This window comes from Phycodurus eques, chromosome 18, assembly GCF_024500275.1.
Source record: "Phycodurus eques isolate BA_2022a chromosome 18, UOR_Pequ_1.1, whole genome shotgun sequence".
NCBI lineage: Eukaryota > Metazoa > Chordata > Actinopteri > Syngnathiformes > Syngnathidae > Phycodurus > Phycodurus eques.
The window spans coordinates 7,192,740-7,219,933 of NC_084542.1; the positions used below are offsets into that span (position 1 = coordinate 7,192,740).

The following is a 27,194-nucleotide window of genomic DNA, read 5'->3' on the forward strand; positions in this document are numbered from 1 at the left end:
TTATATTGCTTTTAAAGTTTAAACATAAAGCAATATACAGCATAAACTACTTCTTCTTTTGGGAATGGGGTGGATATGACTTCCTACCGTATATAAAGGAAAGCAGATGATCTCTAATTGGGGCATATCCTATGTTGTCTCATTACTTTGCAGGGACTACATCCAATCAGCCTTAACAATGGATACGGTCACGGTGAAATAATTGGCAGGGCACGAATGTCTTCCAGTATTTTATCCTGTAGTGAACAGGGCCTTTTATTTACTCAACTGCAGAGCTTACGAGGTGTATATAAGAGGTAAAGCTTTTATTAGGGCAGTGATTCCCAACCCCGGTGCCATGAAACATCATCAGGGATGCGGCAGGAAACGATCCAATTTCACTTAATTTGTCAGAAAATAATTTTGGGTTAATTACAAATAAGTCTTTGTTCATGGACAGTATCGTAAAGTGGACTTAAACCTTTTTTATTTTTTATTTTGTTTTGTGCAAAATATGTTTTACGTGACAGCACTAATAATGTCTTCGTTTAACACGAATTGAAAAGAGAAATTCATCACTCTTAAGGGGGCCACCATGTCGAACGCTGTCAACAGACCTGCAGTGACGACGAATCACCAGTAGAGGGTTACGTGCTGCCACAGAACATTTGAGTAAGCATGGTTTGTTAAAACGGATCGATCGGAAGGACCTGCACCTGTGTCGGGCTGCCAGTTTCGCCTCTTTCGCAACGAGAGGCCAGGGGCTGAGCAGCGAACTGCGAGTCACTAGCCGCTAACACCGGCGAGCTGCTGCCGTATTATATAGTTTTAATGAATGACAGTGTAATGAATTTGCTGTTTTCTAGTGTACAAAATGAGCAATTGAACATGATTTGTAAATAGTGTTGTGTTGCCGTCGGTGGCAACAGTATATGACGACAATTTGAATATAAGCTAGGCTACAATACAAACTTGAACGACGAACGACGTATTTAACAACTCTTTTTTTTTTTTTTAGTGAATTAGGCGGAGAGGAATGGCTCATACACTCTGACTCGCTGACTCTGAAACGTCACATTGTCACGACTTTGCACACTTGCAAGTTTGAAAAACAAATAAAAATGGTGGCCCCCATACGCAAGTAGATGCGGTGTTTTACACATATTTTTTAGAATAAATATTTTGTAGATTTAATTCAACATCAAGAGGATATGCACATTTAAAATATAATAAAGGTTTGACATTTTGGATGTAGTTCCCCTTTAAGGACAAGAGCATCAGATTCTAAAATTCTGAGATTAACTTTATCTATACACAACATAATCTGATTTTTTTTAAGAAACATAAAATTGTTTAAGTGACATCTGATGGTACATTTAATGTCGAGTGGCCAGTGACTAATGCAAAACTTGGAAGCGACATTATGGAGCCGGTAAAAATGTTCTTCCCCCCCCCCCCCCCCATCATTCTTCAACACTTTGCGGACACTCAACCGTCTGTGATGATGACTCAGGTTTTCCAAACAGGCTCGAGGGCCAGCACGGCTTTGGCGACGTCTGACTTCAGGCACCTAACTAAATATTTGTCACTTGGAATCTATATTTCAAACCTGTTTCTGTCTCTTGACAGAACAAAGAAACACCATAGCAGAATAATATCCTGCTCCTAAAGCCATAAAGGATTAGAAGTCCCAGAGGCCAGGAAAGGTATTTAGCGAGGGTCCTCGATCTGCTCGGCGGATGGACGGGTTTTGGGAAGTGTGGGCGTTTGGAAGAACATCGTGTCGTGAAATTAAGACTGAGTGACAAAACTGGAGTCGCTCCTTCCAGAGGACGTCTGTCCTGCTCCTGCCACCATTCTGTCTCTGCCCCCCCCCCCCTCTGCTTGCGTCAGTATCATTGTATTATTTTTTGGCATTGATGGCAAGACAATGCTAAAGTCCATAAAACTAAGAATTGTGATTATTGAAATCGTTTTGGTCATTTGTTTTGATATGTTTACTAAAGCTTTTGAATGTTTTTTTCTGTACAGTTTTAAGACCTAATTACTCAACGTTGTTTTTTAAAACCATTTCCCCCCCCCTTGCAACTGTTCACTTACAGTACATCAGTATTCCATTGTTTATTTTATCAAATACTGTTTTTGTACAGGTTGATTGAAGACTCCTAGTTGCCCTTAGGTGTGAATGTGTGCGCGAATGGTTGTTTGTTTCTATGTGCCGTGCGATTGGCTGGCGACCAGTTCAGGGTGTACGCCGCCTCTCGTCCGAAGATTGCCGGGATAGGCTCCGGCACGCCCGCGACCCGCGTGAGGATAAGCGGAACGGAAGATGAACGAATGAATGAATTTTCTTATTTGTGGCACTTTATCGTTGCTCTTGCACTACACATTGCGATTGCAGTCGTCGTCGTCCCCTCTAAAAATAATGAACTAGATGAAACATTACATTGAATGCATTGTTCACTGGTTTGTTTTTTGTTACTTTTAGTAGGCCAGGAATGGACGATAGTCAGTATACTGACTTGGAATTCTGTGCAAAGAATCAATAATTTTTAACATTGCTACCATACAGTAATAATAAGTATGAATGATCAATATTCGATATTATTAGAAGAAATAGAAGGCTCCGTGGCTCGGGCAGGCTCTCTTTTAAAAAGAGGACTTCCACTATACAGTATTGTCGCCATGGAGATGTTTTTGGGCGTGATCACAACGCCATCTAGAGGTGACAGAGCAGAATTATTGTGTCGCCATGACTTAAGTAAACGCTCATGCTGGCTTTAAACCCAACGAACTGAAAATGATCAAATGTTTAAATTATAGAAAATAATGTCTTGTTGTTGTTGTTTGAAACTTGAGACCATGAACTTATTCGACATTCTGGTCAAATGTGGATCCCTTCCAGGAAGTCTGCTGAGTCATGAAGCACACAGACTTGAAGATGACAACTCTGTTATGAGTGGAAAACTCATCAACTGTTAACTCATGACATGCAGTCACATTTTGTGCTGCGTACTTTATTGAATAATACAAAATGAAAATATATACTTCATGACTACAGTAGAACTATAAACAAGTATCAACATTGAAAATTATTATCTTTGAAGAGACAGAATATTTAATACAGCTTTTGTTTTGGACCATATTACAAATATATTGAATAACAGGGTTTTCCGATGCATTTGACCTTTTATACAGCCTTGCAGCCATGTGCACAGAGACTTTAGAGGGCAGGTACTCAAGCCCCCCAAAAAGGTCAACCACGGTGCTGCTATCTTTCCCCATCAGACAGTGTGGGGGTGGGTGACAGATTTTCCTGTATAAATGGCCTGCAGCAAAAGGAACATTTTTTTCGCCCTGTGCAAAAGGGCAAGTGCTTGAGCACCACTTGGGGTCTATCTGTGCACGTGCCTGCACCCTTGTTATTATTACTAGCAATACATGATGGATGTTTGTATAAAGCACAACGTTGTGGGTTCAAATCTCAGCTCAGGCCTTCCTTGTGTGGGTTTTCTGTGGGTCCTCTGTGGCTTCTTCCCACATTAAAAAAAAAAAAATCATGCTTCTTAGTTTAAATGAAAACTCTTAATTGTTCATGCTTTAAGATTAAAGCAAGTGAGTTCAAGGCAGTTCAGTAAAGTAACAGTAATTTAAATTTTTATTCCAAATGATTTTCACCTGCCTTGTCTGTGATTAGTGCAGTGGAAAAACAAACAAAAACAAACAAACAAACAAATAATTTTCAAATGTTGAAACAACCTTGTAAGATGGGATGTTGACTCAATCTTTGTCCATCCGAAGAAGATACTCTGCCTGTCAAAAAATGAAATCAAAAGATATTCACTGTCTGTAATGCACAGCCTCATAAAGGGACAGCCCATAGGCAACATCATGCAAGGATGTCGTCGTACCAAAAAGCTGACTGGGTCGTTAGGTTTGATCTTGGAACATTCTTGCAAGGCTTCAGTGAGTGCAGGCATCACGTACTTCATCAAGTAGTTCCTTAGCGGGAGAGCTTTAGCTTCCAGAAGCTCGTGCTCCTGCCTCTTCACCTCTGCCAAGTTATTTTGCTGATTGAAAACAACAACATCAACAACAACAAAAATATCCTTATCTTTTTGTGAGTACTGCATTCATCATGACTAATATAGATATATAGATGACGTTGGCACTTCTGTACCCATGCTTCATACTGCGCTGCCATCTCAGCGAGCGAGGCCTCTTTCCTGCGTTTCCTCTCCGCCGCTTCTTCAGCCAGTTTCTGCTTCCTCTCTATTTCTCGCCTCCTGTCCTCCTCCTCCTGCTCCTCGGGACTGAGGCCGTAGTTCTTGGGAGCGCCCACCACCTCGATAATGTTGCTCACGATCTGTGTGAAGTCGGGGTCGTCGGCTTTCACCTCTGGGAAAAGGAACAAGAGACGCTAGTGGGACGTTTCTTGAATATATTTTGCGTCGAGGCCAGAAAATCTGCTGTTGTGCTCCTAATGGCCACTGATGGATTTGAAAGCCCAAAAACAAATCGTGTTCTCTTTCTCAACAACTGGAGAGGACAATAGCACTCCATACAATATAATATAGGAACGTTACCAAGATATGCCGGGTATATTTCCAGTTCATCAAAGTAGTCCAGGGACGTTTCTCCGGCCCTGCTGAGTTGTCGGAATCTGGCCAGTCGAGGAACAAACTCATCCTGGGTTAAGCCTCTTTTCTGGGCTTCACTCTGAGGAAGATCTTGTACTTTCTTAGTCAGGAACTCATCGGATGCATCCAGGGCAAACACATATTCTGGAAGAAAAAAAAACAAAAAACACTTGCTATTTTCTCATTTGAGGGTAAAGAAGAGAGATTCAATCAGTAAATGGACAACCTGGAGTGATCTTGTTGTATGAGGGTGACCCGTTGGGCGAGTCTTGGTTGTCTCCATCCTCAGCTGAACAACAAATATGCATATCAGGACACTGGATGTTGTTATTTGCTACAGAGCATCTGAATTAGTGGAAGAAACTTACCACTGAACATCTGACTTGCTTGCTCAAATGTCCTTGGGAAACCATAGAAAACAAATCCTTGGTTTCTACAAGGCTTTGAATTTAGCTTTTCTGTCAAAATTTCTAAAAGTAGATCGTCCGCCAGTCGACCTAATTGCACAAAAAAAGTTTGTTTTCATATGTCCTGAAATATTGAAATACACTGGAGAATGAATGAAATCAACAATGGCAAGTGAAGGGAGTAAGATATGTTTTTTGTTCTTGTGGCTCATATTTAGAATTGTGCTTTTAAGACCTGCATTATTGTCCATGCTTGCTTTTATGGTTTCCAGTTGATCCTGTGCCACTTCCTGTTCACTGACCTCTCCGTCACTTCTGGTCACGGTATCTTTCTGTGGAGGACAAACAGTAAGCAAGGATGTAAAAACACCTTCATTTTTTTGTTTTGCTCTGAGGCGCCCCCTACAGTTATGACGGGTGATCTACTTCAAAGCAACAGAACTACAACTCGTACCAACAGTAGAATAGAATGAGGTGTGACGACTACGCTACCAAATGCAAGAGCTGACTAAGACGACACAGTTAGAAATTCACAGCTTAAATCTTCTATCGTGACTTGTCCTCAATAATGAATGTCACAGGTGAGCTGGAGCCTATGCCAACGGACTGTGAGGGTGTATATGCACGTGTAATCTTTTGCACAGGCAAAATAAAATGTCTGGCGGTCACTGACCAGCTGAGCCATCTTTTCGTCGATGACCTCTCGGATGTTGATGTGATGTATCCGGTAATGCTCGCACAGCTTCTCTGCGACTTTGCTTTTACCCACAGCTGGTGGTCCAGTGAGGCAGATTCTGATTGGCTGTTAACACGGACAGAAAAAGGGCATGTCTGGTTTTATCAGTCAACTTCAATACAAAGTGGCAGTAGCATTCTTAAAGCAACACACATATCCAATTGCACTTTGTTCGGAGGACCTACGAGAAGTTTTCTTGTGTGTCTGTATTCTTCCACGAGGCCCTCGATATTCTCAATCATGCCACCTTCTGCTAACCAGGTGAAGCTAAAGGAGTCTTTCACGATAAAAGCATCCAGGCGAAGGTCAATGCCGAGATACTCCAGCTCCTCTTGCTGAACTCAAGACGGGAAACAATTATAAAAAAATAAAATAAAAAAATGTGGTGAACACTGATCTCAAAACATCTACGCTATAAAATCAGGCATGTTTTTGCTTCAAAAGTCAATATACTTGGAACCCAAAACACTTACTGGACAGAAAGCTATCTACGAAGGTTCCAACTCCCTTACGGAGGGTTCCAACAGCAATCTAATGAACTTTTTACATTCGTTCTTATTACATGAAGCTCATTACGCTTGGGAAAAGTTCCCTTTCCGTCACTCCTCCACCTGCAGGCGACCTTGCCATTCATACTGAGATCCAATTTAACAGCAACTGTACAGTCGGTAAAAAAATAACAATCTGACTTTAAATAGAGAACTCTCAGCAATATGTATTTGAGAGATCTAACTCTCTTGTTGACATATTGTATACAACTGTTACGTTCATACAGTTTTCAGTGGAGCTCATTGTTACAGATCTAAATCACAAAAGCAATGGTCCTACAGGCACAGTATGTGCCACCCCAACAATGATACATTTGTCAAATAATGCACACATAGTATACCTTATAGGCCTTCATAGCGATGGCTTCCTTCTCGGGTACTTGGCATACTCTTCCTGGCCCAAGCACATGACTTATGGACTAAAATGTAAAGAGGAGAGTCGTTCATTGTTCCTGTTCAATGTGACAAGTGCAGGGTGAGGAAATGATTCAAAAGGGGAAAAAAGGCAGACGACAAAGCAGAACGCTCAACTACAGCATGTTCGGATTTCAATTTAGGATGTGTTTACCTTTACTATGTCCAGCAGTTTGTTCTTTGAGTCATCAATGGCAAGAATATATTTGGACTTGGGTTTGACATCAATCAAATTTTGAATTATTCTATAAAAGAAATCACAGCCAATTACGTAAACACAAACAATCTAAAACCAAACATATACTGTATATATATATACTGCTGCAAATCACTGAGCAAGGTCAAGCACGTGGATGGTGGGGATGTAATTTGTGCCCTCTCCAAATATGGGAACTTTTGAACACTCGGACAGCCAAGACACCTAACAACAAATAAAAAAATGATGAGAACCAAGCAGGAACCAACAAAGACGGACTGTCTACTGTGACTGAGGTAAGATTTACCTTGAAAAAGTAGTGGAAGAGATTCTCTCCCTTTCCGTACTGCATGCCCGCAGCCAAAACATAACCTTTCAGTTTATTTTTTTTCTGTAAGACACAGAACAGAATCCATTGTGTTACTACATATAACACAGACGTGAATTTTACCAGGACAAACTCCTTACTCCTGTTCCAAGTTTGAGCACTTGTTTCTCCATATTGTTGTGGTGTTTAAAGTTGGGATGAGGGCGTCTTTTTCTGAACTCCTCCTCCGTTACAAACGTTTCTGCTTCCTCCTGCAGGACAAATGCGTGAGCAATGTCATCAGCACTCTACCGAACAGTCTCCGCTCTCACCGTTTCCTGGGGTTTGGTCATTGCCCATGTCATCACCGTCGAGACTAAAATGAACGTTTTCTTTGACTTGAAGTTCTCCATTTCACCATGAAGGGCTACAAAAGAGTCAAGAAAATACTGTACAATTCCGACTGTCATGTCGGAACAATCAATGATAGGAAACCTTTCTTTTTGCAAGACCTGTGATAGCCCAAATTGCCTCTTCAATGTCATCTTGTGTTGCATTTTCTGAGATGTTGTACACCACCACGTCGCAATCCAGCAGGCGCGGGATGAGCTCCTCTCTGCTTAGCGACTGGAAAAGAAGATTACAAATATCCAGCAATCCTGCAGAATGAAACATTAACATTTAACACTGTCTAAACTGAAGGGACTGATGGTAATAACTGAACACTATTGTTATTATTGTAGCTAAATTGAGAGGTATTTCTAATATTTTGGATATCTTAGCTATATGAAAGGGGTAAAATATTAGAAACAGCTCTCATTGTGATACAGTACACTTCTACACCACTGCAAATGACAGCTACGATAACAAACAAACTGAGAGCGTCAATCGAAACCAAGCGTTATCGTCTTTGCAAAGGCAGAATTATTGACACAGTTCTTGTACTGGATCAAACTAGATTGTGCTGATGAATTGAATGAAATGGCCAAAGAGTAAAATTGTCGCTCTGTTTACTTCAGTGGACTGTTTCTGATTTTCTAAGGTAATTGGACACATTATCCATTTATCAAACTAGATGGAAAATATGAGTATACAACCACAAAAGATTATTGTAATTCAATTTATAGAAAAGGAAAGAAAAAAAATACATTTAATGGTCACGACACTAGGTACACATCTTTGCACAATTTACACAACAAATAATAAAACACACCTCATTCATCCCAATATCATTTAAAAGGTTAATGAGGGCTACTGTACATAATCGCTGCACCTGTTTTTAGCCTGTTATGTACCTTTTATTCATTATATGCTATGATGTAATGTTTTATGTAAATATGTAACCATATCACATTGTATTTATTTGTATTTGCTTTTGTTTTGCTTTGTTTTTCTCTGCTGTCTGCAGCCAGGTTGGCATTGCAAATGAGAATCTGTTCTCAATTGCCTTGCTTGGATAAATAAAGGTTAAATAAATCCTATACAAATTTATAGCAGGCATGGGTAGACTATGGCCACCGGCCCACGTGTCCCGCCTCGAGCATTTTATTGTAAAGAGTCTCTAATATCTGTTCCATTAATTGAGAATTTTTTTCCCTTAAAATTGGTTAAATAAAATCTATGAATTAATTGTCAATTCTTTTATCTCTTTAAATAATTGGGTCACTGAACTATTTTAAATAATACAATTCAAATATTAGTAAAATAAACAATTTGGTGGTTATTTTAATATATACTGCTTAATTAACTATAATTTCAATAATCATAAATATACTGCAATTTAAAAATGAGAATGACTTATTATTTTATCAATGAAATTTTGAACTGAAGTATTTTAGGCTTTTTTTTTTTTTTTTGCCTCATGATGGAATGAAGTGAGCCATCTATCTGTTTTTAAAATCAAATGTGACCCTTGAGCACAAAGTTTGCCCACCCTTTCAGTTGCAGATGTACCGTACCTAATGTTGTGGCCAGTGACTCCCCCCCATCACACTTTTACCTTCTTTTTTTATACTCACCAAATACTGCTCAAGCAAAAAGGTTGCTTTCTCACAGGTGTACGAAGAGGACACGGTGCCGACCACCTGGAAGGCAGGTTCAGCTGACTGGGGCTCGCCGTCATCCTCTTCTTCAACCATTTCGCCGCAAGTCGATAAATACTGTCCATGTAAGTCAGAACAAAAGATGTATTAATTGGGCAAAAGCAAGTTATCCTTCATATATCTTATGTTTGTACTTCACCTCGGCGATGTGTTTGGAGGAATATTTGTCGACATCGTTGACAAAAATACGCCTGGGACGTCTTTTGTCACCCATTTTGGATAAACGACAAGGTTGCTAATGTCTACTGTGCTTAGTGTGCTAAAAAAAATGGCTCAGTATAGCAATGCTGCAGGGCCCTTGTTTTGGTCTTGATTGTTTACAATGTGCACCAAGGAGACGCGACCACGGTACAAGGAGTCGTACGTCATCACTTAGCGACGACAAACTCAGCCAGCAGCACGGGTTTCTATGGCAACAGGTTTCTGCGGACTTTCACGGAATATCACAACAGCGCCACAATTTTTCTCTACGGATTCGCAGATTCGTCAATTTGAGGTTCAATCCATTGGACATTAAATACATTCAGCAACCTTGCGTAATCTATTCATATGTCTCACTAAGGTAAAGTTAAATGATAGAATATTGTGATAGCATTACGTACAGGTGCATCTCAATGTAATAATAATAATGATAATAATAATATCATAGAAAAGGTAATTTTATGTCAGTGGTTCAATTCAAAAGGTGAAACTCCTACACTTTAAAGAGCTTTTAAATAAACTGGAAAATAATTTTCAGAAGTCATATTGTTATGTTAATTACTATGTTAAAAATCATGTATAATGTTTTTCATGTCATGTTCAAATCTTTTTCAGGTGGTGACTTTTTTTTTTTTTTTTAGTTGTAAGATATGATCACCAAAACTATAAAAGATAAAATCATGAAATATAAAAGATAAAAGATAAAATCATGAACAGTATGTGTTATATGCACTCTGTGTTACATCTATTGCGCTTATGTCATTTATCTTTCTTGTTAGAGCTTTATTTATCCAAGTTTCACACCACCCATGCTGTGATATTCACACATACACACACCTGTGGGTGTCCTCACGGTGCAGGACAATGGAGCACTGACATGGAAACTTCCAAAACACCTCATATATTTATAGAGCTGACATTATCTGACAAACTGCTGGCAAGCGCTGGACGGTGTCTGCACTACACAGGCCTTAGCACTCAGTTAAACACACCCTGACACACACTCAGTGTGCAGAGATACTGAACGAGGAAAGCTGCTTAGGGGATGCCTGGCTCGCCCTTGCCATGTATAGTGACACTCTAAATATATGATATTGTTATAAAAGATCAATGATTATTTCCGACATACAGTATTTTTGCGTTTCAATTTCATTCATTTGAAAATTTGTCACTGATAATTTGAGAGCAAAAACTCCAGCTCACCTGTGATCCTTATGAGGACAAATCCTATCGAAAATGGATGGATGGATGGATGGATGATGTTTTTTGCAATGAACATAACGAGGACAGCTGTTTACAGCAGGCCTGCTTCACATTACAATACAGTGATGGATGTTACCGTCTCGGACGATAATGCAAAATGACATCGCTCATTGTCAGCGGCTGCTGCTGCTGCTGAAATAGGCGCCTCTGTCATGACAATATTTGTGTATAATTCATCATTCATTGTGAAAAACACACGCTACCACAGTTTGAGATGATGCAAATAAAACTACTGGTGACTACCGGTAGTTTTGGCTGGAAGTTGCAACCACGTGGACCAATCACTCTTTTAATGGGGGGTTTAATGCACTGAAGTGTGATGGATGGATTGAAATGACATGTCTTGTCTACAAGTTATGTAGTGTAAACTGCTTGTCAAAGTAGGGGATAGACCTAGCTGTTATGAAAAAAAAACACCAACAGTTGTTTCTAACAGCTGTTGAAATATGTGTGTGCGTGTATGTGTGTGTGTGTGTGTGTGTGTGTGTGTAGGGGAGGTGGGGGCTTGTGGAGGGGGTCAGCTGTCAAGACAAACGGTTTGCTTCCTACGTTTCCTTTTAAGGACGAAACGTGCCTTAAAATCCCAACACGTTTAAGAGCCGTCTGCTTGATCCAGATAAAGACACAGTGATAAAGACACAAGTTGGTGTCTACCAAAAAGTGCCTGGTCTGCATGAACGGGCTCTCTGTTCGTCTATCTATGCCATTGACGTATAGTGACAGGCAGAACAATGAAATGATCTTTCATTAGATGGTAGAAGGTACAATAAAGCTGTGTATCTATAACATGAGTCATGGCTTCCTGCAAGTAGCGTATATCTGCTTTGTGTTCAATAAAAGAGGCCCAGATTTCACACTGAGTAAGTCAATATGTGAGTGAACGAAGACGAAGTGATCATTATTTCAGTGGTGGGGTGCCTGGAGAGTTTTCTTTTGTGAAATGGATGCTTTGGCTCAATAAAGGTTGGGAAACACTAATTGGATCAATTTGATGCTTCTGTGCCAATCCAGCAAAAATGTAAATATACAGTAAACGTCCAAGCATCAATGAGCAAATGAAGGGAGAAAAAAAAGATACTGAAGCGCTATAAAAATGAATATGGTGTATCACGGCGTTAATCATCAATGGGCAAAGCAAGCCTCGACTGTCAGCATATTTTGGCGACTGCTGCTGTAAAGAAGGTAAATATAGAATGACAATATAGCAACAGTGAGTTTAGATGGGATCACACATAATCCGTGTGTGGCAGAGCCAAATCCAAATTCCCTTGCTTTGATTAGGCCGATGTGGTTATGTCCTTCCAACAAACAGCGCATAGAACATCATTTCCTGTTTGATGTTAAGGTATCTTTCACATAAACTATTAGTTTTTTTTTAAAATGTGTATTTTGCCACATTTTCATCAATGTTTAGTAGCGATAATTGAAACTTTTTTAGGTGAATTTCTACCTGACTGATAGCACAAAATACCCTTAAGCAAAGGGATCAAACTATCAAGATACTCTCAGAAAGCTCAGAATAGGAGTAAACAAGTAGACTAGCAGCGTCACTCTTGGAAGTACATTACGCACGTCTACAAATAAAACGATTGATGGTGCGGGAGGTATTTACATTCTTATTACCCTCGCAGGCCAGCTATGGCCCCGCCGTCGGAACTTGACGTATAAGGAGTCTGGGGGCTCGATGACCTCCAGGCAGTCCGTTGGGGGGCATGCAGTCACCGGCACCTGTTACACTCCATTTCCCTAAAAGGAGACAAGGGAGCCAATCAGAATGGAGAAGGGAGGCCTGCTGCACAGGACATCCCAGGGAATCTGTCGTCTGCTGGCGGTCTGGGCTATAGCTCCTTCCCGCCCACCCCTACTCCTCCTCCTACCGCTCATGCAATATTGCAGCTCAGCTTTCTGGGTGGTGTTTGTCGCTCCCCTCCTCTCAACCCTTACACATGCCATGACACTGGCGAGCCCCCTACGACGGCTCCTGGACTATTACTCAGGTCGGAGCTCACGTTACCATCACCCCCTTCGATCACCTACTTTGCTAGCGTTCCGTAACACCTTAGTCATATTAACACATCTTGAGCAGTCTGCACTGGGGTGATCCCAGTTGAAAGTATTAGAGGGTCAAAAAAAAATCCCATGTACGAAGCCACTGAATAATATTGCGCCATACATGAAAATCCAACTTTGAAATAATTTCTGAAATGTAGAGCATGACATCATTTATCAAAATAGCCTTTAAATCACTACCTGTGATTTGATAAGAGTCACTTTTTTTTAACACTTGTTAATCACAGTATACAACATATCACATGAAATCAGAACATTATACGATCCTTTTTATTCTTTCATACTTTTAACTGTGTACCTAACATTCACATGTCATTCTAAGGCAGCATCCCCCCATTTTGGTGGCGTCCTCAACATAAGATCCACTTAACTCCCTCATCTTTCAGAGAAGCACATATTTGGACTTCTGTGAACTCCCGAGTCCGCCCACCTGCCCCCCCAACCCGAGCTTGCCGGGGAATATTTAAGGAACCCCTCACACCCTGGTCCTTCGTCCCAGTGGAAACTCCAGTCTTGCATCAAACTCTTGGTGAGTTTGCTTTTGGTGTTGTGACTTTCTGTTTGTCTTTTTAAGGGCGGTTTCAGGACATAGTACTGCAACAGCATGGATGCATTTAAAAGTGGGTTCGCTTCACAGGATACGGGGTACAAGTTGTATGATTCTGTGCATGAAGACAATTAGTTTTTCTTTTGGCTATGCTTCAGAGTGAACTTTAGGGTACAGGGGAAGGATGCTGTGAAGTTGTAAACTCAAACTGAGATATGATATAACTGCATAAAGAAAATTTATGCGCAAGATTATAAATGATCCTGTGACGTTTTACCAAAAGCCCCCTTGTAAGCATTTCTTTGACGGGTTAGCTTTTAATTTCCCAGTCATAAAATTTACAGCTATGGAGAACTTATTTTCTCCAACTCCCTCAAACTCCAATGGCTAAATTGACAGGGGGTGCTCTAAACAGTGGAATGACAACAACTGAGGAAAGATCCAGGCCCTCGCTGCCACTTGTCAAAGAGCGCACCACCTCAGCTGTTAAGTGGCTATGGTTTAATGATGAGATACACAGGGAAGAGTGTGGGGGACTACAAGGGTCCCGTGACTAAAAATAGAGCCATGAGCAGGGGATGAAGCTGTTTCCCATTTTGGCAAGATACAGAGACGAAAGATATGAATGTACTTAAGGGTGACTTGGAGCCCAATATAGTGCAGCAGTGTTTCAGCATCATTTTGAAATGAGCAAAACTCTATGAATGTACGCAAACTAAAAAATAAACTAACCTTCAATTAAAACTGTCCTTCTCTATTACAGAAGGCCAACCAAGAACCGAGCGCAATGTGTGACGACGACGAGACCACCGCCCTCGTGTGCGACAACGGTTCTGGCCTGGTCAAGGCTGGGTTTGCCGGTGATGATGCCCCCCGTGCTGTCTTCCCATCCATTGTTGGACGTCCCCGTCACCAGGTAAGCAAACTCATATTACCATAAAATCAGCAATCATTTTATGCTGAATAAAATATTTCTTATTCGCGATGTGTATCTTCTTTCCTGATATTATGAGATGTGACTGTTTTCTCCTCAGGGTGTGATGGTGGGTATGGGTCAGAAGGACAGTTATGTGGGAGATGAGGCCCAGAGCAAGAGGGGTATCCTGACCCTGAAGTACCCCATCGAGCACGGCATCATCACCAACTGGGACGACATGGAGAAGGTAAGAATCGGTGGTATGATTGCCTTGATTCACAGCACCACCACCATTCCACAATGTGTGTTGCTGACAAACTCCCGATTTATCAGATCTGGCACCACACCTTCTACAACGAGCTCCGTGTGGCCCCAGAGGAGCACCCCACCCTCCTGACTGAGGCCCCCCTGAACCCCAAGGCCAACAGGGAGAAGATGACCCAGATCATGTTTGAGACCTTCAACGTCCCTGCCATGTATGTGGCCATCCAGGCCGTCTTGTCCCTGTACGCCTCCGGTCGTACCACCGGTGAGTTTCCCTGAAGGACCTCTTTCGCAATGTGTTAATTTGGTTGTGAGATGTGCTCTAACAATTGGTGGCGTTGTCTGAACAGGTATTGTGCTGGACTCTGGTGATGGTGTGACCCACAATGTGCCCATCTATGAGGGTTATGCTCTTCCCCACGCCATCATGCGTCTGGATCTGGCCGGTCGTGACCTGACTGACTACCTGATGAAGATCCTCACTGAGCGTGGCTACTCCTTCGTCACAACTGGTAACGAAATTCAGCAAAATAGCTCATTAACTTGTTAATACTGTCCTGTGAAACATCAAAAGTCCAACACAAACTCATCTGGAATGCTCAATGGCTGCTGATTTGAACAAGTAAAGTGACATAATTATCTTATTAGCACACAAATGTATAACCAAGTTAACCATTGTTAATAGTAACATGTAAAATAAAAATAAAACACCCAGTCGTAGTTTTGATAACAAGTGATGATCATGTGGTGATGCTAGAGTCCTTGTTGAGACTGGTGCCTTTTTAGGCGCAACTCCTACCATGTAGAAAAAAGTCACATCTAGTTGTTGAGCCTCATTTATATATTGGTGCTAGAGCATACAATGAGTCATCTAAATCACTGCAATGCGAGACTAATTCGGTGAACCTTTCCTCCCTCAGCTGAGCGTGAGATTGTGCGTGACATCAAGGAGAAGCTGTGCTACGTCGCCCTGGACTTTGAGAACGAGATGGCCACCGCCGCCTCCTCCTCCTCTCTGGAGAAGAGCTACGAGCTGCCCGACGGTCAGGTCATCACCATCGGCAACGAGCGTTTCCGCTGCCCCGAGACCCTCTTCCAGCCTTCCTTCATTGGTGAGTTGTGATACTTTAACAAACACTCACCAGTTTCTGCTTCAAGACCTACAATCTGACATATAACCACCAGTAAATGTATATTTACCAATATACGTTTTCTTAGAAAGTAATAATAAGCTCCTGCGTAGGTATGGAGTCTGCTGGCATCCATGAAACCGCCTACAACAGCATCATGAAGTGCGACATTGATATCCGTAAGGATCTGTACGCCAACAATGTCCTGTCTGGTGGTACTACCATGTACCCTGGTATTGCTGACCGTATGCAGAAGGAGATCACAGCCCTGGCCCCCAGCACCATGAAGATCAAGGTGAGCAACACTAACCAGTTATATTATATGGAATAAATTAACAATCATTTGGTTGTTGGTCATCTTACCCAACTCTGCTTCACCTTTAGATCATCGCACCTCCTGAGAGGAAATACTCAGTCTGGATCGGCGGCTCCATCTTGGCCTCTCTGTCCACCTTCCAGCAGATGTGGATCAGCAAGCAGGAGTACGATGAGGCGGGCCCCTCCATCGTTCACAGGAAGTGCTTCTAAATCTCCAACCGGCGCCAAAACACCCCATCAAAGTGCAACTTTCCTCCCCCTGTCTGTATTTCTACTGTGCCTTATGCTGTATATACATGTACCGTTGTAATAAAAAGAGCTGCTTTAACAGTACTCTGCTGTGCTTGATGTAGTAATATACAGTGACTAACTATGAGGCCGAACAAGATACAGTACATCCACACATTTTCTACATCGCATGTCCTCATGAAGGTCAAGGGTGAGCTGAAAAGCCTATCCCAGATGACTGAGCGAAAGGCGGGGAATACTCTCTATAGGTCGTCAGCCAATTGCAGGGAACGTACAGACAAACAGCCATCCACATTCCAATTCACACCGCAAATTAGGGTCTTCGGCTAAGATAACATGCATGGTGGGAGGAAGAAGGAGTACCCGGAGAAAACCCATGCGAGCACCGGGAAAACATGCAAACTCCCAACAGTAGAGCCTTAGCTGAGATCTTAACCTGGAACCTCTCTATACTGGGAGGTCTTGGACATGCTAACCACCACATCAATGTGCTGCTTGTACTGGATACATACATTAAAACACACACTTTGAATACAGAGGCATTTAACCTCTGATAAAACAAGGCTAGCGGCTTCTTCTTTTACCTAGCTTTAATGCTAAGCTAAGCTAGCATTTTTAATGGTTCAAGCTTTCCACTGCATACAGTACACTACTCACAAAAAGGCAGGATCAACCTAAAATGCATTACAGCCTTGACAGCCTAACTTCATTTGACCATGTCCAATGTTCAATGTTTCGGTGCTTTTTGCGCAATTTGCTGTTCTTTAATAAGGAGGTGAGTGGCAAAAATCCACAGCAGGTGTTGTCCATGAATTGACTCATACATTTTCTGGTTCAATTAGAATTGGTATCTAAACAATCCTCTTCATCATGTTGTTCACATTTTGACACTGAGACACCAAAACAACACCTCACAATTGATCAACATTGCAAGTCCTCTAAAATCACAGAAAGGCATAGACTGTTTTAATGGGTCAAAAACCTGTTGTGAATTTCGCCTTTCAGTTATTTTTTAGAGAACAGAGAGTTCCAAATTAATTTAACCTCTAAAGGTTATAAAGCATGATAGGTTCATCCTGAAATGTCACCTGAAAGCTGAATATCCCTACATTTTTGTGACGAGTGTATATTTTGAATTCTCTGTTGTCTTTATTCATGTCATGTTTTAGATTCAAGACCTTTATCGCTGCATTATCTTCCCTTAGATCAAAGGACATTTGCGGTTTACCCCGAAACCTAATGAGGAAATCAAAAAAATTCACCTCATGTTGCATTCAATACAGCTGGGAAACAAGATATGTCCCACTCGGAGCGAATGAGATCCAAACTCACAGTGCTGACAAAACAAATGGCTGGTGACCTTGATAAAGACTACTGATAGTTAAATTATTTATTCCCAAATAAAGCCAATACTAGCTTGTGTAATTTTGTTTGACTAGAATGTTTAATGGTCAAACTGTGGTGTTTCGAAGCAGGACTTCTCTGATGTCCCAGCAGCCTGAATGCAGCATCGCTTCCTTGACACCTGTGTGCCACAACCCACAGGTGATATAAATTATCCTAATAAGGCCCACCTCCTTGACTCACTTGCGTTTTTAACCAAGTGAGCATTGTGTGTTTAGGAAGAGCTGTGAAACTTTACAGTTTGGGATAACTTCCTAGTTATTTCAAACATGAAGGTTACTGACGGTGATGTGATTCGCTGTCACCTTCAAGTCATGCATGGAATCAATGTGAAAGGTGTTGAGAAGAAAACAGACAGACTCTTTGTCGGGGGTGCGAAGGTTTTCGGTGTTCCTTTGGAGAATTTGTCGAGGAACTTCATTCCGGAATTTGGCCTGGTTCCCGGGTGAGTGCGAAAACCAAAAAAAAAAGTGTTGTGTTAACTGAATACAGACGTTTGGCTTGTCTTTGAATCTTTTGTGTCTCAGCTTTCTCGTGGACGCTTGTTCATTTCTTCTGGAGCGTGCTGGGACGGTGGGCCTGTTCCGAAAACCAGGCTCTCTCCCTCGCATTAAGGCTCTCAGGGTAGGTTTCCTTACAGTTGAAACAGTAACATCTCGTGCAGCGTTTCCAAGCCTTTTATTTAGCCATGGCACATATTTTGCACCAAACAAGTTTTATAGCAAGCATACACCACTCGCAAGGAGATATTCGGTTTCCAGGGTAATTTCAGGTTGAACCTAAAATGCACTACAACCTTTACTGGTGAACTTTACTACTAAACTTCTTAATGCACATGTCAACTGTTCAGTGTTTCAATAATTTTTGGCATGACTTATCTAACAGCTTAATGGCAAAATTCTCAAGTGTTTGCTCTATCAAGCAATAGATATTGCAATTGGTATTGAAACTCTTCATCATGCTGTTCAGTTTGACATGACCCAGATGACGCCTGTCACTGAATGGAAGAGTCACAAAAAAAGGCATACCAATTGACTTTTTCTTTTTTTTGGGGGGGGGGGGGGGGGGATGTATTGGTCAATTCATGGAGCAAACACCTGTTGGGAGTTTTGCCATTCAGCTTCTTGTTAGGGAACCGCACGTTGTCTTAAAAGAGCTGAAACGAACGAGTGCATTCAAAGGTTTAGAGGTCAAATTTAAGATCACCGACAGAGGTTGGTTATAGTGCATTTTAGGTGCATCCTGAAATTTCACCTGGAAACTGAAATAAACAAACTTTTTAGTGTTAAATGAAATATTAATTTACTTGGTGGCGGGACGGTGGGTGACTGGTTAGCGCGTCTGCCTCACAGTTCTGAGGACTGGGGTTCAATCCCCGGCCCCGCCTGTGTGGAGTTTGCATGTTCTCCCCGTGCCTGTGTGGGTTTTCTCCGGGCACTCCGGTTTCCTCCCACATCCCAAAAACATGCATGGTAGGTTAATTGACAACTCTAAATTGCCCGTAGGTGTGAATGTGAGTGAATAGTTGTTTATATGTGCCCTGCCATTGGCTGGCGACCAGTTCAGGGTGTACCTCGCCTACTGCCCGATGAGAAGCGGCTCTGAAAATGGATGGCTGGAATTTACTTGGTGTGCGTATTTTGTATGAATGGCAACAGGTGGTAACAAACGTTATGTACCTTCTGCCATCTAGAAGAGCATTAATTTTTACTGCCTGTCACAATAGATGGCTGGGGAAAAAAAAAATGCTTTTTTTTTTTTTTTTTTTGTAGTAAATAATTTTCAGACCAATTGAATAAAATGTTATAATTTCCCCTTGCACATAGGTTTGGAATCAATGATGTAGTTGTTTGCGCCAAGCAGTGAACTTGCATTCCGATCATTATTTCAGGCCAAGCTAAATCGTGGAGAGGCCTGTCTAGCCACAGCCTTCGCCTACGACATGGCCACCATCATCAAACAGTTCTGCAGGGAGCTACCAGAGCCTCTGATTCCCGCAGAGATCCACGCGGCTATACTGAAGGCGCAGTCGCTGGACTCCCTACAGGACAGAACCTTGGCTCTCCAGCTGCTGTCTTGTCTACCGCCTGCCAGAAATGCCTCCTGTCTGCATTATTTGTTTGACTTCCTGTCCAAAGTGACCCAGAGGTTTGAGAAAACACTTTTTACAATGAGGATTATTATAAGGCAAGGAGGAGTGTGAGACAATTTAGAGCTTTTGAATATTTTTAATTTGGGGAACTTATTGTATCCCAGTGGGGACAAATTGGATTTGACTTACTGCATTTCTTTCAAACCGTAACCTCATCTTGTATGTCAGATCTTTCGTGCTGCCTGAAATGTTTTGAGCAGAACATGGGTCAGTTTTAAATTTGTCTTAACACTTCTGGGCCATAAATATGAAACAATCATATTAAAAAAAAGTGTCAGTACGTCATAAAATATACAATAAATGACTGCCCGGTGTGATAGTTTTTCCAAAATACCTTTTTGTTACTTGACAAATTAGTTATTTGGGGTTGTATACAGCACATAGTGCACGTTAGAGGACTAATGCACCCAATTTCTACATCGTAGGCCTTTTCTTTTTGGTTCTAATGTCTTATTGTTGGTTAAAATTGTCAGATGTGAGGAAAACTTGATGACCAGCACTAACCTGGCTACAGTCTTTGCGCCATGTCTCCTACCACCTCCCAACAAGGAAGAGATGTCTGAAGGGCGCTTTGAACTCCGAATTCTTGTCCTGCGCACTTTCATCGAAAAGCCGCAATTGTTTGGTAAATACTCCCATCCTCTGGTTATCACTTATTACCTAAAGGCATTTTAAAATGTATAAATATTGTCATGACCCATGTTCTTCAGGTGTGATTCCAAAAGCTGTTATGGATAGCATGGAAGTCCTGATGAACTTCCATCTTCTGAACGAGTCTCACTCAAAGAAAGAAACTCAAAAGAGGCACAGTTTGAAAGGTTGACATAAGACTGACTGTATATCCAAAACAATCGCCACATGTAGACTTTACTCGCTCAGTTTGCTTTAAATTCATATAGTTTTGTGGTCTGTAAAGACTGTACCGTGGCTTCAAGGGAAGTCAAAGGTCAGGCCGCCAGTCCATCACCAGGAGTCCGTGCCAAGACGACCAACTCTCAGGAGGAGCCTCGGTCTGGAGGCTTTCCCGAATATCGTCTTTTTTAGGGCTTGTCTGGCTTCTGAAGGTATAATGGGAAAGGAAAATGGAATTCTAGGTTTTGTACGGTCTTCAACTTGTAGCTGCTTCTGTAGACCAAGATTCATCACCTGGAGCTGCCATCTTGGATGCCTTAAATCTTTCTGGCAAACGGTCTTCACCTAATAGGATAAATGGGTATGTTATTACAGTATAAGTATTTAACTAATCAAACTTTCAATCGGGCCATAGCTGTATGATGTGTGCTGTGATTGCAGGGCGCTGCGTCTTGCACTGTTCCCTGGGCTTGTCAGAGGACAGGATGCAGCCTCACCTGCGCTCACTGGTGTGGGCAAGCTACAACTGGCATCCTGGAGTAGACGGATTTCTTTATAATGCATGCCTGATGATCATGTGGTATTTTTTAATCTTTTTTTAAATCAGAATTTAGATTTTATTTAAATTCTCATAGCTATTTATATTCAATTGTGGTCATGTGCCATCATTCATAACAAATAAAAAGTTTTCTTCCATGTTTATCTCGTCACTTATTGACAATAAGGCACAAGTATTTGTCAGTTTGACATGGCAGTCATAAAATATGAAAACTATGCAAATCCCCATCTTAGCCCCAATGGCAGTCATGGCTAAAACAAGTGGCATGATTTCAATATCCAGCATCAGAGGTCACTTTATCCACAATCCTTTTCATTCCTTCATGTTTCGCTTCTCCTCACTAAGGTCGCGGGCGTGCTGGAGCCTATCCCAGCAATCTTCGGGCGAGAGACTAGGTCCACCCTGAACTGGTCGCCAGCCAGTCGCAGGGCACATTTAAACCACCATTCACAGGGAACCATTAAACGATTCGTGCCCACGATTTAACCCCGGTCCTCAGAACTGTGAGGCAGATGTGCTAATCAGTTGCCCTCCACAATCCTTTTTTAAAATGAAAATTAATACTGTGTATTAGACATTTTCATTTGCATCTAGAAGTATTAGACAAACTTTAATTTGCATTTACCTCGCAAATGCAATTCACTGAATTTGTCAAGGCTGGAATTCGACACCCAGTTCTCATCTCCTCGTGAACAATATTGGTAGGCTAGCCAATCAGAAGAGAGGCTTGTTGGTTTCCAAGCAACTGTGGCTGGGCAATCACGGTTATGCAGCGATCCACCGGAACCATGTCAAGCGCCTTCAAATATACACAGCTTTCACGCTATGACGATGACGTGATCGTATATTAACATCACTAAATGAATTTGAGACGCACACAAAGCAAAGGGGAACTTTCAAAATGTTTTAAGAACGGATAAATTCTCATTATGCTGGAACACGTCGTTGCGTCAGTTTTATTTTGAAGGCCGGAAGTCAAAATTCGCTACGGTTGTACCTTGACTGGCATCTTGTTCGGTCGCCAAATCCTTTTATTGACGAGGTAAGAAAATGGCTGCATTAATCTTTATATGGAATTGTTATAGTTACTTGGAATGTGGTGAACGTTTGAATTAAAACAGCACATCACCTCAATGTAAATAAAAGCGGGTTATGGTATTCTGCTGTGCACTATGAGGCTGCTTATTTACGGGCCATAATGGCTTGTTTACACAACCGAATCATTGCACGCAATTTGATGCTTTAGCGTTTGATTATGGAATTATAATCTTCGCTCATTCAAATTCCGTCATGAATGGTCGAACAAAAAAAAAAAAAGATTTTTTTCCCCCCCGCATCTTTTGCGTCGTCGCTGATGACGGAGATGTGGTCGGCGGTGCTCGGGCTCCTGCTGTGTCTGCAATTGGACGGTGCTGCGGGCCGCAGTGCCCTCGGGGCCGACCAGGTGTCCGAGGCCGACATCCAGCGACTCCTGCACGGCGTCATGGAGCAGCTGGGCATCGCTCGGCCCAGGGTGGAGTATCCCGCCCACCAGGCCACAAATATCGTCGGGCCTCAAAGCATACAAGGTAATGTCAGATTCTGTTGGGGCCTCCAGTTGGCGACTTTTGTGTTCTAATTTAGTGCCTATTGTATTTAAGCACAGTGAATGTTACATTGCTTACAATAATATTAATGGACCTTTTCAGAATAAAACCTGCCTCATTTTTTTCCATAAACACTCGGGCCTACTATGCTGCTGTAAATAAATGTTGGCCATTATGGCGGTACTGGCTTCGATAGATGGGCGGGAAAGACGTCTCGTCGTAATTTTTTTGGGCAAGTGAAATTGGATAGTGCCACGGTGACCCTGTTTGGGAGTCACAAGGGTTAGCTCACTTTCGAGGACAGTATTGTCCTGGCTGTCGTGCCCTTTTTGAAAAGCTCTACCGGGAGTCGGTGAACGACATCCATATAAACCACAGTATCAGAAGTCTTCTGAATGTGAAGAAAGTCATCGTTCATCGCTACCATTTTAATTAAGCTCAATGTTTTGGATTTTAAAGAACCTGTGATGCATTCGAGTGAGGGTTCCAGCTCAATAATTCCCAGCCACTTTGCCATCACGTGTTTGTGTGCGCTGAGAAATCAGGAGTACCGCGGGAAATTATCCAATTTCACATAATTGCCTCGAAGTTTATCAACGCCAGCAACATATAGTAACGGAAGTTACGTAATTGGCCTGTGCATCTACTTTTGGTGACGTTTTTATTGACGGTGTGCTGTGAGATTTTTCTAACATAAAATTTGGGGAAACACTGTTCCACTGTAGCGCTTACAAGTAGCCTACTACTGTATTACTTGATTTCTGGCTATTAACGACGGCGCATTTCTTTTCTACTAGGTGGTGCTCATGAGGGGCTGCAGCACCTTGGTCCCTATGGCAACATTCCCAACATTGTGGCTGAGCTGGCAGGGGACAACGTTCCCAAAGACTTCAGCGATGATCACAACTACCCGGATCCTCCAAACCCTTGTCCTCTGGGAAAGACTGGTACGATTTAGCATTCTAAGCACAGCCTTGGATTTGTACACACACAATATTCTCCTTTTTTTGGGGGGGGGGGGCTGCCATTAAAGTACACTTTGCGATGATGGTGTATTCTGTCCGCTTCATCACATTCACAGCAGCAGATGGGTGTTTGGAAAACGCCCCGGACACGGCCGACTTCAGCCGGGAGTTCCAAAAGCACAGACACCTTTATGGCTCCGGGAATGAGTACCCTGCTTTGATGAAGTGGGTCAGTACACACGTGAATTGCTGCAACTGTATATTACCTCAAGGACAGACTCGTCTTACTACCCCCACCCCCACGACTCTTAAGTGTAATTGATGACTGTAGCTACAGCACAAAACAAAAATTATATTTTATATTTATAGATTTCTGTTGTTTATTTATGGATATGTAGTGCTAGGTGTTATTTTTTTCTCTCTGATTACAATCCAAGATACTTCTGTTACTGGTAAATTGTATTCATGTATATAGGAATAAGGATGTGTGTATATTAATATTTCTGAATCATTATTGTTATCATATTTATTATAGTACTATTTATAGCCAGGTGATGTCGTAAGTATGTTTTTCCTTCCCACTATCTGAACCCCATACCGCAGACCTGTGAGGAGGCTGTACTACCCACTCCGACCGTAATACTTGCACGTAGCATCAAAGTTATGCTCAGACTACACTGCCATCTGTCTACCATAGCGACCAGATCACCTACTTTAGTAGACGATACAGTGATTCCCAACCGCTGTCCCGCAGCACGTTAAATGCGCTGTGAGAATCGTCGAGTGTGCTGTCGGAAATTAATTTCACTTTTGTCCTTTTTATTTTCATGCAAATTTTCATTCAATTCACTACAAATTGTGTAACTTTGTTCATCTATCTATGCCAGCGACGTATCGTGACAGACAGAACAATTAAATGCTCTTCCACTAGAGGGCAGAAGGTACAGTCATCTGTTGCCATTCATACAACAGATTGATAGCTTTGTGTTCAACTAAACGAGCCCAGCTTTCACATTAAGTAAATTTGTGGGTAATTTTGATGCGCAGTATTTTTTGGCCTCTTCAGTGGCCACGGTCAGAAATGGCCCAAAAGTGGATTCGGACCAAAAGACTTTTGTCACAGAAAAAAAAACTGCTGAAACTGGATGTTGCTGTGGCGCAAGCAAATAGTCCCAGCTATCTACAAGCTACAGCGTTATTGAACAAACAGTACTGAAACGCAATCAACACAAGTATATGCGACTGGTGAGTATATCTGTCTCATGGTTCTGAGGACCCGGGTTCAAATCTCGGCCTCGCCTGCGTGGAGTTTGCAAGTTCTCCCCGTGCCTAGGTGGGTTTTCTCTGGGCACTCCTGTTTCCTCCCACATCCCAAAAGCATGCACGGTAGGTCAATTGAAGACTCTGAATTGCCCGTAGGTGTGAATGTGAGTGCAAATGGTTGTTTGTTCGTATGTGCCCTGCGATTGGCTGGCGACCAGTTCAGGGTGTACCCCGCCTCTTGCCTGAAGATAGCTGAGATAGGCTCCAGAACGGCCGCGACACTTGTGAGGAGAAGCGGTACGGAAATTGGATGGATTGGAGGCCGACCGCCTCAACTGACACTGTCACTCTGCACATGCAGCGGTTGAAGCTAAAGCGTCCCCATTTGCTGACTGACACGTCACTCAACAGGCCAGGCCCGCCTTTTAAAGGCAGGTACATGAACGTCACAGTTACGATAGTGTAGGATGTGTGCATGGCGACCCCAAGTGGACAAGAAAATACCTGCAACTTACATTATAGCGATTGTTGGTATTACAGTGAGTGTATGCATGAAGCTTGAAAATATATATGAATAATACAGTAAATACTTGGTCACTACTTCAGATTTCGTCTACTGCCAGGGTGGTCTGAAATGTAACGCCCACAATAACCTATTACTGTGCAGTCCTTTTTGCGGCATTTTTGTTTGTGCCTTGGCTCAATAAAGGTTGGGAAACACTGGTCCACAAAACTGATGGCTCAGCTTTGACGACATGTTGTGTTAGCAATGGTGTCAATGCTAAAATTATTGTTTGTACAAACGTCATACTAAAAGGATCATGCATTGTCATTTCAAGACTTATGCTTCCCACCATGTCGCTGTTGCTCAACAGATGCATGTTAACGTCTGTCCATTTGTATTTTCATTCAGAACTGTATCAGGACCCCAGGAGCAAAACAAAAACAAAAACAAATCTTTCTCGCTGGCTTCGAAACATGGGCGTCTGTTTATTAAATGCCATCTGAGGATGATGGTGGTTGGAAACTTGAATCCTTTAGTCAAAGCTCAAAACAAACTTGTCATTTGTGTTAGCTCGCCCTTTAGCTTTTGTCTCCATATTTGTTTGAAAGAGGCATTGATTTGTGTAATGTCTTTTCAGAACAAGGAGCGTTTGTACCAAAAGCTGAAGGGAGGACCGCAAAGAAGAAAAAGGGTATCTACTTGTTTTTTTGTCTCTTTGTATTATTTGTAACCACATCACAACAGCAGGTCTGTGTCAGACCCTTTGATGGACTGAAAACAGTCGCTCTTGGGAATATTAGATCATGATTGCATGTTGTATGTGTGTGTGTGTGTGTGTGTGTGTGTGTGTGTGTCATTGTTCTCTTTTTTTTGTCTGCAGAGTCTCAACCCATACTTGATGGGCCAGAGGCTGGACAACGTGGTCGCCAAGAAATCTGTTCCCAATTTCTACGAGGAAGAGGAGGGCGAGGCATCAACCGTCTCTGCAACAAATTAAAACTTAACAATCCCAGAAGAAGAAAGTCGCTCTGTATTTTAAAATGAATTATATGAAAGCAATGCTGAGATTCATTCTACACTATATCACCAAACTATTATTTGTTCGTGACATTTATGGGGACGAACTTTGAAAGAAATCATTTCTAATTCCACTTGACTATCAGAATTTGTGAATTTTAATAAGTCAGTGTCTTTTAGTTCGATATCAAGCTAGTTTAGATGATTAAATATGACTACTGAAAACGTGTAGCTGTTGATACCCTTGAATGCTTATGGTGTTGAGGTAAAAATTTCAGATGCTATTTTATTCAGATGACTTAAAATGACTATATAGAGATTAAAATACTGTAATGTTTAATTTTTGTACTATAAATCTTGACCTATCATATCAATAATCAGAATCATGTCCTATCCACGCACACTGTTTTGACCCTGTTGTACACTTATCAGTGTAACTTTGAAGTGGAGGTGAATCCTTTTTGCTGTAGCATGTGAAAAAAAAAACTGTGCTTCTCCTATGAAACTATTAAGCAATGATTTGTTTCTTTGGTTTTCTTGTAAAATGAATTAAAATATCCGCATTGACAGCAGTGGGAGCTCCCCCCCCTCCCCCCCCACTGGT

At 41.8% G+C, this 27,194-nt stretch overlaps 3 protein-coding genes across 6 annotated transcripts; 2 read left to right on the top strand and 1 right to left on the bottom strand.

Annotated features, from left to right (window-relative positions):
• Nucleotides 1–3,007: 3,007 nt before the first annotated feature.
• LOC133416959 (adenylate kinase 7-like) lies at nt 3,008–9,663 on the bottom strand. Its single transcript, XM_061704343.1, has 18 exons — nt 9,469–9,663; nt 9,246–9,386; nt 7,740–7,854; nt 7,560–7,654; nt 7,389–7,499; nt 7,228–7,311; nt 7,057–7,145; nt 6,879–6,969; nt 6,652–6,729; nt 5,948–6,097; nt 5,700–5,828; nt 5,262–5,358; nt 4,988–5,116; nt 4,846–4,908; nt 4,566–4,763; nt 4,160–4,377; nt 3,891–4,049; nt 3,008–3,792 (listed from the first exon to the last, which is right to left on the bottom strand). The coding sequence occupies exons 1-18, from the start codon at nt 9,541–9,543 to the stop codon at nt 3,760–3,762; spliced, it is 2,055 nt and encodes a 684-aa protein (XP_061560327.1). The 5' UTR covers nt 9,544–9,663; the 3' UTR covers nt 3,008–3,759.
• Nucleotides 9,664–13,357: 3,694 nt separating this feature from the next.
• Nucleotides 13,358–16,366, top strand: actc1a (actin alpha cardiac muscle 1a). Its single transcript, XM_061704989.1, has 8 exons — nt 13,358–13,392; nt 14,174–14,326; nt 14,445–14,573; nt 14,660–14,855; nt 14,941–15,102; nt 15,511–15,702; nt 15,834–16,015; nt 16,105–16,366. Exons 2-8 carry the CDS (start codon nt 14,198–14,200, stop codon nt 16,246–16,248), a joined length of 1,134 nt encoding a protein of 377 aa, XP_061560973.1. The 5' UTR covers nt 13,358–13,392; nt 14,174–14,197; the 3' UTR covers nt 16,249–16,366.
• A 5,868-nt stretch (nt 16,367–22,234) lies between these two features.
• Nucleotides 22,235–27,183, top strand: LOC133416753 (neuroendocrine protein 7B2). 4 transcript variants are annotated; one of them, XM_061703896.1, is made up of 6 exons: nt 22,235–22,296; nt 22,618–22,822; nt 23,638–23,787; nt 23,922–24,034; nt 26,211–26,264; nt 26,454–27,170. In XM_061703896.1, exons 2-6 carry the CDS (start codon nt 22,618–22,620, stop codon nt 26,568–26,570), a joined length of 639 nt encoding a protein of 212 aa, XP_061559880.1. In that variant the 5' UTR covers nt 22,235–22,296; the 3' UTR covers nt 26,571–27,170. The 4 variants fall into 4 exon arrangements, with proteins under 4 accessions (XP_061559880.1, XP_061559879.1, XP_061559878.1 ...); XM_061703895.1 differs by having other exon boundaries at nt 22,251–22,296; nt 22,573–22,822; XM_061703894.1 differs by lacking the exon at nt 22,235–22,296 and having other exon boundaries at nt 22,303–22,822; nt 23,925–24,034; nt 26,454–27,183.
• The last annotated feature ends 11 nt before the right edge of the window (nt 27,184–27,194 follow it).

Excerpts from the sequence above, each read along its gene's own strand:
- LOC133416959 (XM_061704343.1), bottom strand. The coding sequence starts at position 9,543 with ATGGGTGACAAAAGACGTCCCAGGCGTATTTTTGTCAACGATGTCGAC. Across the intron at positions 5,359-5,699 it reads ACGAAAAGATGGCTCAGCTG|AAAGATACCGTGACCAGAAG; the intron begins GTCAGTGACCGC and ends TGTCCTCCACAG. Across the intron at positions 4,764-4,845 it reads ATACAACAAGATCACTCCAG|AATATGTGTTTGCCCTGGAT; the intron begins GTTGTCCATTTA and ends TTTTTCTTCCAG.
- actc1a (XM_061704989.1), top strand. The coding sequence starts at position 14,198 with ATGTGTGACGACGACGAGACCACCGCCCTCGTGTGCGACAACGGTTCT. Across the intron at positions 14,327-14,444 it reads TTGGACGTCCCCGTCACCAG|GGTGTGATGGTGGGTATGGG; the intron begins GTAAGCAAACTC and ends TTTTCTCCTCAG. Across the intron at positions 15,103-15,510 it reads CTACTCCTTCGTCACAACTG|CTGAGCGTGAGATTGTGCGT; the intron begins GTAACGAAATTC and ends TTCCTCCCTCAG.
- LOC133416753 (XM_061703893.1), top strand. The coding sequence starts at position 22,549 with ATGGTCGAACAAAAAAAAAAAAAGATTTTTTTCCCCCCCGCATCTTTT. Across the intron at positions 23,788-23,921 it reads TTGTCCTCTGGGAAAGACTG|CAGCAGATGGGTGTTTGGAA; the intron begins GTACGATTTAGC and ends TCACATTCACAG. Across the intron at positions 24,035-26,210 it reads ACCCTGCTTTGATGAAGTGG|AACAAGGAGCGTTTGTACCA; the intron begins GTCAGTACACAC and ends ATGTCTTTTCAG.